Source organism: Gymnoscopelus braueri, assembly GCF_963280865.1.
Source record: "Gymnoscopelus braueri genome assembly, chromosome: 18".
NCBI classification, from domain to species: Eukaryota; Metazoa; Chordata; class Actinopteri; order Myctophiformes; family Myctophidae; genus Gymnoscopelus; species Gymnoscopelus braueri.
This window is the reverse complement of record NC_137618.1, coordinates 44616328-44629648: the sequence shown is the minus strand read 5'-3', so window position 1 is coordinate 44629648 and position 13321 is coordinate 44616328. Positions and strand designations below refer to the sequence as shown.

The 13321-nt window shown below is 40.0% G+C and overlaps 1 protein-coding gene across 1 annotated transcript in view; it reads left to right on the top strand.

The window, feature by feature from the left end:
* The window catches only part of LOC308073383 (contactin-associated protein-like 5), a gene marked incomplete at both ends in the record, with an annotated part of 192163 nt that overhangs the window by 66139 nt on the left and 112703 nt on the right, over positions 1–13321 (top strand). The window contains one exon of the mRNA XM_080412254.1: positions 2991–3101. Coding sequence (XP_080268380.1) covers positions 2991–3101 — 111 coding nt within the window. The remainder of the gene's footprint in view (positions 1–2990; positions 3102–13321) is intronic.

The window sequence follows — 13321 nt, the reverse complement described above, 5'->3', positions numbered from 1 at the left end:
TGGTGGACTCCACTATAAAGCTCCAGTTTCATAAAAATCATCACACCCGTCCTGTTTGCTAGTGTTTTAGCTCTGCCAGTGTTAACATGGGTTAGTTAGTGTACAGCCTTGGTAGTGTATAAGGGTAGGGGTGGGTGACCTTTATCTTTTTGTTTATTTTTTCATGTTTTTCTTTTGTTAGATTTGGTAAGATCCATGTAGGCTACTTTCATTTTTGTTATGTGGCCCTTAGGGCAGGAGGAGCCTATCTCCTGTTGCTGTAGCTTAGAGGCAGCTTGATGTACAAGTACCTCCCCTGGACGTCACGCTATATGTCGCAGGGACTTACCCCCCAATACAACCCTTGATGCTGATAGTGCCAAGGAGGGAAGCATTGGGTCCCATTTTTATAGTCTTTGGTTGATAAAGGTATGCATAGGCCTAAAGATAAAGTTTGCAGTTGACCGCTTTTTCCCCCCTCCCCATTGTAGTCGTTGTGCCAATTATTTCCTCCTCACTCACATTTCTGTGTGTTGCTGTCACTGCTGTGATCTAACCTGTCAGTGAGGAGCCCCCACCGGGAGGACGTAGAGCCTTCGTCCTTACTCCGCCTGCCCAACACTCCCTGCTGACGGGTGCCTCCCTATCCACACGTTTCCGAGGGCGTTGTGGGCATCACTTCCTGTCGATTTGATCAGGTATCAGCATATCAAATCGACAGGAAGTGATGCCCACAACGCCCTAGGAAACTTGTGGATAGCCTTTAGGATTACATGTCAGCAACACTTATCACCCGCCCTGCCTGGCTTCCCTCCCCTGAACACGGGCTAATTGTGTTCGTATAGACACACAACAATTCCAATGTTTTTTTTATTTTTATATTGGGATTTTATTATGTCCCTATACCATTGTTTTCAAACTATACAATAAATCACTGTCTTTTGGATTTTAAACTGGTGGCTGCGTTTGGGGACTGGGAAGGAGGAAGTCCATTCCTGTATGTTAACACCTGGTGACCCCTAAGCTGGGTTCGAACATAAGACACAAAGAACTAAACATGACCCTAGGGATCTTCAACGTTTTTTGGGCCAAGGACCCCTTAGCTGAGCGATGAAGCAAGGACCCCCCACACATATTGTATAAAATTGTGTTGCATAAATTAAACTTCTTTATAGATTTCTTAGACGGCTTCATAGACTTGCTTGACAGCACTGTCGTCAGTGTATTATCAGAAATGCTAAACTCTTTATAAACTTGACCTTAGGCTCTTTACTTGGTCTGCTCATTTTCTGCTCATTTTCCCCGAAAATAGCCGATCTACAAGTATTGTGAGCTTGTAGATCTGCTATTTTCGGTTAATTTTCCCCTCATAATATAGGGATGCTAGGGTTCAAGTGGTGAAAGTAAATCAAATAAAAAGTTCCTATCACAGAAATATTTGGAGACTTCCCTGTAGTAACTCTGAGGACCCCCTGTTGAAGACCCCTGAACAAGGGTCATAAAACCATGAAAAAACACTTTTTGTGTTTGTGGTGTTCATCTCCCTCTCCCTATACTGTGAATTGACAGTGTGTGTCTGAGAAAGGGCCAGAAACAATGAACTGAAAGAAGAAACAGCTAAATTCATCAGTTCAATTAGGAGCTGTGATGAAATTTAACACAGCCAGCTGTAATGGCTTTCCCTTGATTTGTTTTTTTGTATTTGTTTCACACCGTTCTAAATCAATTATCAATAGATTTACAGAACCAGAAAGGGCAAAAACAAAACCACAAAAAGAAGAAAATAAACAACTCTTTTATCTGGGCTAGCTGGCGATTGTTTGTTGATTTTCTCTAAACTGAAAATGACTCTGTCCCGAACAATGGTGGATTAAAGTGACAGCTTTCCTCCATCGGACCAAAGCGCTGTGTCTTCGTTCAAACCCTTCATACTCAGTTTGCAGTCGGTCATTTGAAGGGCTTCAATTGTGCATAAAGTGACTCCACAGCCCTTTAAGGACAGCTAGGCCCCCTAGAGAAATCTGCAGCATGGTGCAAAATGAGTTTAATTATATGAATGTGCCATTTGGCTCCACATGAAGAAAGCTCTCTATTGATATGCGCGAGCTGAGCTGCGATCTGTAGCATGTACAGTATGATAGATGGCTCGGGGTGAATAGCATTTTCAAAGGGCTATTCTTTTAACTTTTCCTCTTGGACAGAGAACAGAAGGGGCTTGAAGAACATGAATGTGACCGATTGTGAAGTCCTCGATTAGATACAGCCCACACTGCATGAAAGGCAACAGAGCTGGATAAAAGAAAAATAGAGAAAAGAATAGAAAAAAAAATGTGTATATACAGTATTTCATCCGCACAACTTTGATACCCCCCTTTCAGGTTTACCCATTCTTTCAGGCGTCTGTCTTCCCCCAGCTTGCCTTTTTATCTTAACCCTTTAAGACCGGGAACGCATCTGTGTGTCATTTTTAGATTTCTTTGGCTATTCAAAAATAGCAGATCTACAAGCTCATAGCGTGGCACCGAGTGCCGCGCTATGAGCTTGTAGATCTGCAATTTTATTTAAATCATGAAAAGATATTAGATTTTTTTTCTTTTTTTTTTGGCGGACATTTGTAACTCAAATATTTACTTCTGGGGGTTCCTGGAACAAAATATTTTACAAATGTTTGCTTAAAAAAATATATAATGCAAGATTTTGCCACGGAAGAAATCAAAAAATGACACACAGATGTGATCCCCGTCTTAATGGGTTAAGACTTTTTAATGAAGAAGCCCTTTCATATTTTTTTGCATGCTTTCCTATGCGGCGCCATTTATCAAGGTAACTGGGAAGTTGTTTATCTTTGTCGTAATAGCCGGGGCCGTCCGTCATTCTCCGGAGACAGCTGCGAGACACACTTGAGGAGTTCATTCGCGATGGTAGTCGAGTCGACCGAACCGAGCGGATGAATGAATAATGTGTTTAGATGTGCAATCATAATGGGCCTGTCACTTCTCCTGTCTCCCCAGATAACTGCGATGGCCCCTTGGCATCCGTGCTGCCCGAGGCCTCCTTCCAGAGCTCGTCTCAGTCCTCGGCCGGCAACGCCGCCCGATTCGCCAAGCTCAACAGGAGAGACGGTGAGCAGAGAGAACAAAGCCCTGATTTACATGTACACGGGGAAATGAAAGGTGCCAACTGGAACCGGAACTGGTTCTTCAGAGTGATGCCATAGAATCTTTTTTTTTTTCTTTAATCTTTAACCGCTTAAGCCCTCTAGTCTTAATGAAACGGACCGGAGTTTCAACCCTACTTGGATCGCTTTTTTCCCCCCGTCTACAGCAAATCGCTTTGCCTAAAATAGCAGATCTCGAAGCTGTAGTCAGCTGTTGTCAGCTTGTAGATCTGCTATTTTTGGTGAATGTTCACCCCAGAATAGGCATACTGGGTGTCAAGAGGTTAACTTAACCACTTAAACCCTACATACTTTATCGGGCCGTTTTCTTCCAGGGCTCTATACTCGATCCACTCCTTTTTCCCCTCTACACCAAATAACTTGCTCGAAAATAGCTGGTCTACAAGAGCTTGTAGATCTGCTGTTTTTCGACAAATGCTTATTAACTCATTCATGCGTGCCAACTAAATAAAAAAATCATTGCGTATTGTGCCAGCGATTTTTCGATTTTCCTACCTTTTTCAAGTAGTCACAGAATATTTATCTCCAGTATGATCGATCCCCTTATGGTTGCTAATCACTGAGGGCTTCACTGTGTGGTTTCACAAATGTCAACGAGGTCATCGTGACCTCGTTGACATTTCTGGTCTGCCTTTGAAAATAACATGTCTGGACCAAAAATACATAGTACAAAAAAAAGTACAGTACACAGGAGCCGAGCTACAGCCTTTTTAAGTAATAAGTTAACCAAGAAGTGAATGGAGCAGCACATCTTCGGATCACGATATCTTGGGTTCTTAACGTTTTTTTTTTTTTTTTTTAAAAGAGACATCAAAAGACATCATTGGCACAGAATGAGTTAAGACATGCCCAAAATAGGGACAATTGGGTTGTTAAAAGGTGCTTCAAAGAACAATTTAAGGTTCCTCAAAGAAACAAAAGGTGATCTGGAACAATATGAGGAACACGAAGAACCATCATTTGCCTGTGTGTAGATGTGTGTCAGGGTTGTGCGTAATTTAGTATGCATCAAGCATAGCTGTCATCCTTCCTGTCATCACTTGGTATCATTGCCCAAGGTCATAGTGGTTTATTCTGATGTACAAGCTGTAAAACACCAGGAGTTGGATACATGAGGGAATATTATTGCCACGCGGCTTTAGCGTTGACATTTAATCTTGGTTCACCGTTTTTTATTTTGAAATGCACGTACGGTAGCTGCCTTCTGGGGTGTGCATGTGTTCACTGCTCACCGACCACGCTGTCAAAATGGATCTTTATTGATAATTGCAAAGAGGCTAAAATTACCTTCTTTTTGGTTTTTTTTATAAAGGAACACGCACACACTCACGCATGCATGCATGAAGACACACACATACGCATGCACGCACAAACACACGCACACACAAACACCTATTATCATTATTGATCTCCTGGCAATTTAGAAGTAATATTTTCTGACTCCTGAAGGGAAAACTTTGCAAGAAGGATCATTACTGAATTCTAAACCACTTTGGGTGTGCAGGAGTCTATTTTCCTGTCAGGCCATGATTTATGTTATTATTGTTGTGAATTCCCTGTACTGCTATAGAATAAGTTTGTGTTTTTCTTTTATAGAATAATAATGATTGTATATGTATATGTATATGTATATGTATATGTATATGTACAGTATATATATATATATATATATATATATATATATATATATATATATATATATACACACACACACACATACTGTATCATTTTGAGTTTTGAGCTTGTGGATCTACTACTTTTGATGTAACGCTGTAGCATGATCAAGTAGGCTGTTAATTCACGAAAAAAACACAGTTTTGAGATAAGAGGTTCCTGTCCAACTGCGTGTGCGTGTGTGTGTGTGTATATGTGTGTGTGTGTATAAATATATATGCAATCAGACACACCCCATTAGCATTGGTTGGGTGAAGCCTCAACATTAGGACCTGTCACCATTTAAACGGGCCATTGACTTAGTCCCTATAGCTCATGTCCATCTGCATTAGCCCATGTCCATTATGAATTACTCTATATTTGCTATTGTCATATGAATAGCTGCCCTATTCCACCTACATTTTCCACTGAAATGAAATGACAAATAGTAGTGGGCATTTTGTGTGTATTCATGTATGCTTACTGTATGCTAAACCAAACTGTGGTCCCCATGTCACTAACAGTGGTGTGTCACTATCGTGTGTGTGTGTGTGTGTGTGTGCACACACACGGCCACATTTTCACGATTGATGTCTGTGTTAAGCTCGACCGATACCGTGAGACAAGAATACTGGTTTAAGGAGTTTATTCAATCCAAAAGGTTACGTTGGGGGAAGGGTCTGTCGAGAGCGTGAGGGGAGATCCTGGGGAAGGTGGGAGGGTTTGTAAATCCAGGACTGAGGAGTGTGGGTGAAGCTGGGCGACACTGGGTTTGTGGAGGAGGGAGCTTGCTGGAATAAAACAAGAGGAGAACAGGGCTATAGCTCCGAAAATTCTCCAAGGAACTCCAGAAATACTGTTTTAAACAGCCAGCTAAACTGACCACAGTAGTCAATGATCAATCATTTTTGGCATGGTGTTAGGTATGGGCATAAGGTTTTCAAAAACCATCGCAAACGAGTTGGGTTCGCCCCCTAGTGGTCTGTTTGCAATAACTTCAATATTAAATTAGGTATGGTTGAAATATGGTATGGTTGAACTATTTTGTTATTCTGTTACTATTGAGGATGCTAAATAGCATACTAAAGATTTAGGAACATCTGACTTCTGGAAAGGCATAATTTTCAAGATGGCGTCCGCGATGGTTGCTGGAAGCTTAAAATCTCATTCATTACTCAACCTAGAAAGGTGTTTTTTGTGTCTAACCCTAGGTTTCAGGGCCCAAGGACTGTGACTAAATGAGTACAATTCAAGCCAATTTGGAAAGAAACCAGTGACTCACATCCTGTAATGGATGTTGTCAGGACATTCCACATTTTGGTGGCAGAGTAACTCTGAGAATGTCCCCATGTTTGTTCTAAATGTGGGTGGTATACCAGATCATGGTCGCTCCCTCTAGTGTTGTGGCTGTGGGTGTCACTCACTTTGGAGGAGTAGTTAGACAGGTATGAGGTTGGCAATGTGGAACAGCTGTGTTGATTAGAATCATTCACACCTGAGATGGCTGCTGGCTAAGACAGATGCCCGGCCCTGGCTCCATGATGTGGTGCAGAGGAGGGACTATAGGAACGTGTGACACAACAGTCTGATTGGATTACTTTGGTCGAAGCATAGCCTCGCGTGGCCAGACTATATCACTGAAAAAAATCGCAGAGGGCAATTTTTTTTTGCACTGGCAGATTTGTCTGGTCCCAGGCTATATGTTGTCGGGCAGAAACCTCTTATCTCCATTTTTAACTTTTTGTGTTTTTTTCGTGAAATTAACTCCCTACTTGATCATACTGCAGCGTCACACACAAGCATTTTGTATTTGAATCCTGAAAAGTAACTGATAAGACCGGTTTATAACATCTGTGTACAGATATATATATATTATATAATGTGTGTATATAAGTTCTTTCTTTGATTGTATTCATTTAATTGATTTCCTGCAATGTATTAAATCAATGTGTAATATGCAACTGTCTAAAGGCAGCCTTATCTGTAAACGCACTCACATAGGACACTTAAACTGATCCAGTCAGTAATTTTCCACACCAAGCAGACCAATGTAAGAGACGCCCTTTTTCCTAATACAGTGCTTTGCGGAAGGAAGTAACGATCAGTGTGATCTTGGACCATGTGAAGTGAGGTACATGTGTCGTTACACTCCTCGCGAGTAAAAGAGATCTCACGTGTCATCTTTATTGGAGTGTGATCAACAGCAAGGGGGTTTATGGTTATTGATCGATAAACCTAACAGTAACAGTTCTCGATATAATGAGGTTTCCACTTTGACAGAGACGATATGTGAGAAGAAAAAAATGCTGGTATCCTTTACGCAATTTAGAATGACTTCAGTCTATAACTGAATCAATCACATGACATGATTTGATTGACGAAATTGAATTTCTCAGATCAATGATGTTACACGTTTTTTTTTTATGAACAGTTATTGATGAGTGATTATGAAACTGGATATTTACACACAATTGTAAGTCTTGTAAATTGGGGGCCTTGTGATTGCATTTGGCAGACTATAGAAAAACTGTTCAGTTTTCCCAGCCATTGCTCATTGTAGCTGGTGTTGAATGTAATACAGTGGCATGAGACTGAAAAGGTGATGCAAACAAAGGGGGAAAAATAAATACTGACTAGTGTTTATAAAGACTAAAGTGTTCAGGAGGAAATTGTTTCTCCAAAGAAATTACACCCCTGCCAAGTTCTCTGAGACAGCTGTGCCTGAAAGAACAAGAGCCAAAAAAAATTACCCAGAGAAAATCCACTTTGAGAACCTTTGGGTTAGGTCAGTGGTTCTCAACCAGTGGTCCGGGGACCACCAGAGGTCCTTGAGGGGGTTCCAGGTGATCCCCTGCTAAATGATGGAGAGTTGGTAGCCAAATGGACCCTTATAGATCTTTTACTCTTGAGTGTAAAATGAAACCTCTGACCCTGTAAGGGTCCATTTGGTTTAATTTTACGCTCAAGAGTAAAATTATTGTTAAACATCTGCAGTACTTAATTAAAGAATTGTTATTTTGATCGTTTGCCTGTTATCTCTCCTATGGTTCCAACATCAATACAGCATGGAATTGTGGACAAAATCTTATCCAACGATAACAAAATAAAATAATAAAGGTCTAAATCTCATCAAACCACGGTCTGTGACTCAAATGGCGAATAAATAATGGACCTTGATATGAAAAGCCCCCGCTACAAAGCAAGATTGGTGTTTAAGGATAAAAAGGAGTTAGAATAGAGCTCCGGAGGCAGGAGGCCTCCAGTTAAGTACCCACTCCAACAAAAATCATGTTTTTGTTTTGGTTAATGGGTTTTTGAAGCTTAACCATGAAATCCCTGGTTGTTCGTTGCACTCTGAATATCGCTAAAGCATTACTTTGTTGTGGTTGTTGTTGTTGTTTTTTAGTACCATAATCTGTTTTTTAGATGAGCACTCACCGAAAAAGAGGTTTCAGCTCCTAAAACACATTAACCACTCAAACAACTCTAAGAAAATATGCATGGTTTTGTAGTGTAGCTATAATGTAATGTTTTTCATTTTCTCTAATAGCAGCAATGAATGAGAGTGCTTGTTGGATGGACACCGTATCACATAGACGTTTAATATATGATTGTATGCCCCCACTGGTTTATAGCTGAAATAATAACACATAAAACATCTGGAGTGTCCCAGAAGACCTTGCCCCCTTCCATAACCTCCTTGACCACTAGTATTTACTCTCCCTGAATTACACTCATAAATATTGGATTGTTTGAAATGGAGCTCAGAATATTAACAAGTACCTGAGATTAGAGTCTCCACAATATAGCAGGCTGTCATTGGCATGTCTATTTTCGCAATGTCTCATTGCAAAACAATAACAACGGTATGTAAAGCTTTTTGGAAGAAAAGGCAAGAAATTACTAAAGTCTAATTCATAGTTTGTCAAATTACCGACATCGTTTGACAAAAACAATGTATTTCCAACTGAAACTCAATTTTCTGTCATACAACACGGTTGTTCAACAAGAATAAATGTTTCTTACAAGGTAGGGTAAGTGATTTTCTTTGGTTAAACAGCTCTATATTCTGATAGTACTCATTGCTATAGAGTGTTTGTTCAGTAACAGGAGTCTCCATGTCTCGCCAGCTCTTAATTATACAGAAAATGTATTTTCAGGTCGGAATACCAATGTTATCCAATCAGGATAGAGAACTCAGTCAGGATACAGCATAAACAAGTGAAATTGGAAGTTATGACACAAAGAAATGAGCAGAAAAAATTGGAACACAATAAACATTAAGCTGATGAATGGGAACCCTCTCCTGATTGGCTGACATTTTGCAACCCACCTGAAAATGTATGTTCTGTTTATTAAAGTACTGCAGTGTTACTGAACAAACACTCCATACAGTAGCAATGATTATTACCAGAATATGTGCTTTAACCGTTTAACAAAATCTGTCACCAAAACAAATATCACTTACCCTAATTAAGTAAGACAATGTTGATGATGCATTGTAGTAGTAGCAAAGAGTGAGGTCGCAATGCAGGTCACAATAGTAATAGTTGCAGTACTATTATTAAACTGTTGATAGTAGATGACTGGCACAAATCATCATATCGCTTCAAAAATGGAAATTCTTCTTAGCTTTCTGTCAATATTTCTTTTTTTTTCAGATAGTCATTTAAATACAGCTGCCATATGTTTTGGCACCGAACTCTCTCCTCCTTGCGCAACTCGATCATTCAACAAAACTTTTCTTAGATTCTTCTCACTGTTTTGTTCTTGAGGAAAAGAGCCGATGAAAAATAAATGTGGGCTTCATGAAAACATGCGGAGGCAACTTGACTTTGTAGCTCACAGAGGGAACCAGATGATGAAAGCCAGCTGTTCCTCAGTTAGCCCGTTAAAACCGGAAAAAGCACCTGTGTCGTTTTAGATAATGTCTGCGTCGGCAATTCAAAAAATAGCAGATACACAAGCTCACAGCACGTCACTTCGTGCCGCGCTGCAAGCTTGTACATCTGCTATTTTTAAAAAAAAATGAAAAAATCTTGAAAGTGTGAGAACTGCTGATTTATAGAAGGCATTTGTAGAATAGCTCCCTCAGGTGTTAATGGGTTAGATGCATGTTGTTGATGTTGATTTGCATAAGTAGACGCCCCTGTCAACACCTACGGCGTGCACACTTCGGGTTATGTGCTAATACAGTAAATGGCAAAGATCTGTTTCAAGCTCTGAAATGGAAGTTTTATTCCAGTGTCAGACTGAAGAAAAGTGTTAAGTACAGTTAGTGGAGGGGAAAATAAGAAATGGCAAGAACTTTTCTACTGTCAACACTGACAGCAGAAATACACACCCACCACTCATGAAAACGCATGTTGCAAGGTGTTATTGTGCAGCTTGTAGATCGGCTATTTTCACCAAACGTTCGCCCCGGAATAGGGAAGCCAGGGATCACATGTTATGTGGTTGGATTTGGTAATGGCGCATAGCAGTGGTGGCCATTTTGTGTTGGCACAGATAGAAAACCCATTCATTTTTTTACATTCTGTGTAAAAATACATATTTTTGGAAATCTCTATGGAAAAAAAAATGCTGGTTTTCTATCTGTGGCATAGCCTTCATCAAGGTAATTTATGATAAACATGGGGGTATATAGTGTTTTTTTGTTGATATCATGAGAGACTATTTTGCTTTGTGCACTTATTCCAGCCTACTGCATACAGTAGCTGTACTTCTGGACCAGAAGGTAAATAAGTAAGTAGCCTTGGGAACCAATGGTTCCAGAACCATGTGGCCCATAGGTCCAGGAGCCTATCTCCTGTTTCCGTAGCGTGAGGCAGCTTGATGTACAAGTACACCACCTGGATATGACGCTACTACTGTATGTCACATGATGTACAAGTGCACGCAATGGACATGACTCTAGTATGTCGCACGGACTTCTTCCCCTGATCCGACCCTTGATGCTGAGTGCCAATAATTTGTATAGTCTTTGGCAGTGCCAGTTTATTTTTATTTTTATATATATATATAAAAAAACAATTGCCAATATATGGCAAGTATATGCAGAATATATGCTGCATATATGCCATATTCAGGCTCATATATGTGCATGTATGTGGATTTATAGGAAATATAGTTATGTATCATATATATCTCTGCTATCCGGCAGCAACCAGCTAACTCCAAAATGTATTTTTTTCAGGAAATGACAAAAACTAAACAAAGTGGAGTTAGGAGGTTTTGTTCATCATTGATAAGAACAGCTAAATGAACCTCCAAGCTCACAATTAGGTTGCAGGTCAAAAGGGGGTGGAGCCTGGAGTCAGCAAAACCAGCTAACTCCACCCCCCTTTGATGGAGTCAGCTGGTTTAGCAGAAAGTTTGAGGATCCAATGGAGTAAGCTGGTTTTGTCAGAAGCACTTTATAGTACTTTTCATTGGTTCAATATTTTTGGGCGGTGAAACCGCCCCTATAAGTGAGATTTGGAAAAATGTACATTTTCCTGCGCTGTGATCTGGGCCCAGGAAATTAGTAGAATTATCCTGCGCTGTGATTGGCCAATCACAGTCTATTCAGGACTGTGATTGGCCAGTGTCACATGACACATGTGCATAGCCCTATATAAGCAACCATAACTTGAAAAAAACCAAAAATTTGTTTTTTTCAAGTTATGGTTTCGTCCATCATAAAGAGTGTTTCAATAAATGTATTTATCTTTTGTACATGATTGGTTGACTCCATTCAGTATTGTGATTAGCTAGCAAGACACCGCCCACTTCACACAGGGTGTGATTTTTTTAATACACACAGTTGTAAAGGGTGTTCAATAGCACTGATTTATGGAAAAAAAATGCAAAAGCGGAAACATTTAGTTAGCTGGTTTCTGCCGGACAGAAACGATATGTGCATGTATGTGGATATTGGAAATATAATTATGTATCATATATAGCTTATATATGTCCACCTTTATGCCACATATGTAGAGACATGTATGCAGGTAGCCAATTTCAAATATGTCACATATATGATAAACATATATGTTGTAAAACATGTTCATTTCCATCAGTACCTATTCTCTTAAGACAACCTTCGTATCACTAGCCTGGCGTAGACAGACTAAATCGCAGAGTGCAATTTTTTTTTTCACTCGCAGATTCGTCTGGTCCCAGGCTATCGTATCACCAGTGTTTGCCGTTGCCCTGTGGCCTTCTGAAATGTCAATGCAAAAGGCCTATCACACAAAGTACCGTATATACAGTAGGGTGTGGTGCAGTGGTGTAAAGTAACTAAGTACATTTACTCAAGTACTGTACTTAAGTACACTTTTGAGGATTTGTTTTACTATACTTGAGCATTTCCCATTTTCTGTACTTCTACTCCACTACATCTCAGAGGCAAATATTGTACTTTTAATCCACTACAATTATTCTAAAAGTTACTTTTCATATATAGATTATGATATTATGAAACATACATTAACCACTTTAGCCCTATTTTATACTGAGGCTCTTTGAAAATGCGTCGCATCGCGACGTGTTGTGAGCTTGTGGAGCTGCTGTTTTAAAAAATGTTAGTACTTTTACTTTTGGTACTTTAAGTACATTTTGATGCCAATACTTTAGCACATTTACTCAAGTACATTTTGAATTCTGGACTTTTATTTGTACTTAAGTAAAGTATTTGAGTACTTTTTCCACCACTGGTGTGGTGGCGGTGTTGGATTTGTATTAAAGATTTGGTGTAATTATTTTAGCTACAGTCACGCCCTTATACATGCAAAATAGGGGAAGGGAATCAACTTCACTTGAGTGTGTTAGGAGCAAACAAAGGCGTTTCTTGCTTGTATTTGGCTCCTTTCTCTCACTGGTGGGAACTTGAAAAACTAATATTTGAAGGTCCCGTCTTAATTTTTTCAAAAGATGGTCATTGTTGCCGGTCCCTACACTACAATAATGTAATCATAGTCTAGGACAGAAAAATACATTACACAATCCGTCTCACAGAGAGAATGCTGATACCTGTGTTGCACCTCCGAGACAATGGCGGACACTGTAGATTTACAAGTTCGCAATGCTGCCTCTTTTGGAATGACCTCGGCGATCATTTTCAATCACTGAAATTCCAGGGTCTTTGTTGACCGTTAATTTATGCCATGCATTATACATAATAATTAATAACAAGCAAAATGAAGCAGATTACAGTCGGCTCCCATCATCTCCTCATTATATTTGTTATAACTAATTTATGAATGTGCTTCCACCCAACATCCCTCTGGAGTCGTGGTCATGGACAAACCTACAGATACTGTGTGTGTGTGTGTGTGTGTGTGTGTGTGTGTGTGTGTGTGTGTGTGTGTGTGTGTGTGTGTGTGTGTGTGTGTGTGTGTGTGTGTGTGTGTGTGTGTGTGTGTGTGTGTGTGTGTGTGTGTGTGTGTGTGTGTGTGTGTGTGTTAGTCAAGGGCCTCTAAATGTCTCAACAGTGCCGGGTTTGGGTCCATGAGCTATAGTGGTGAAAGA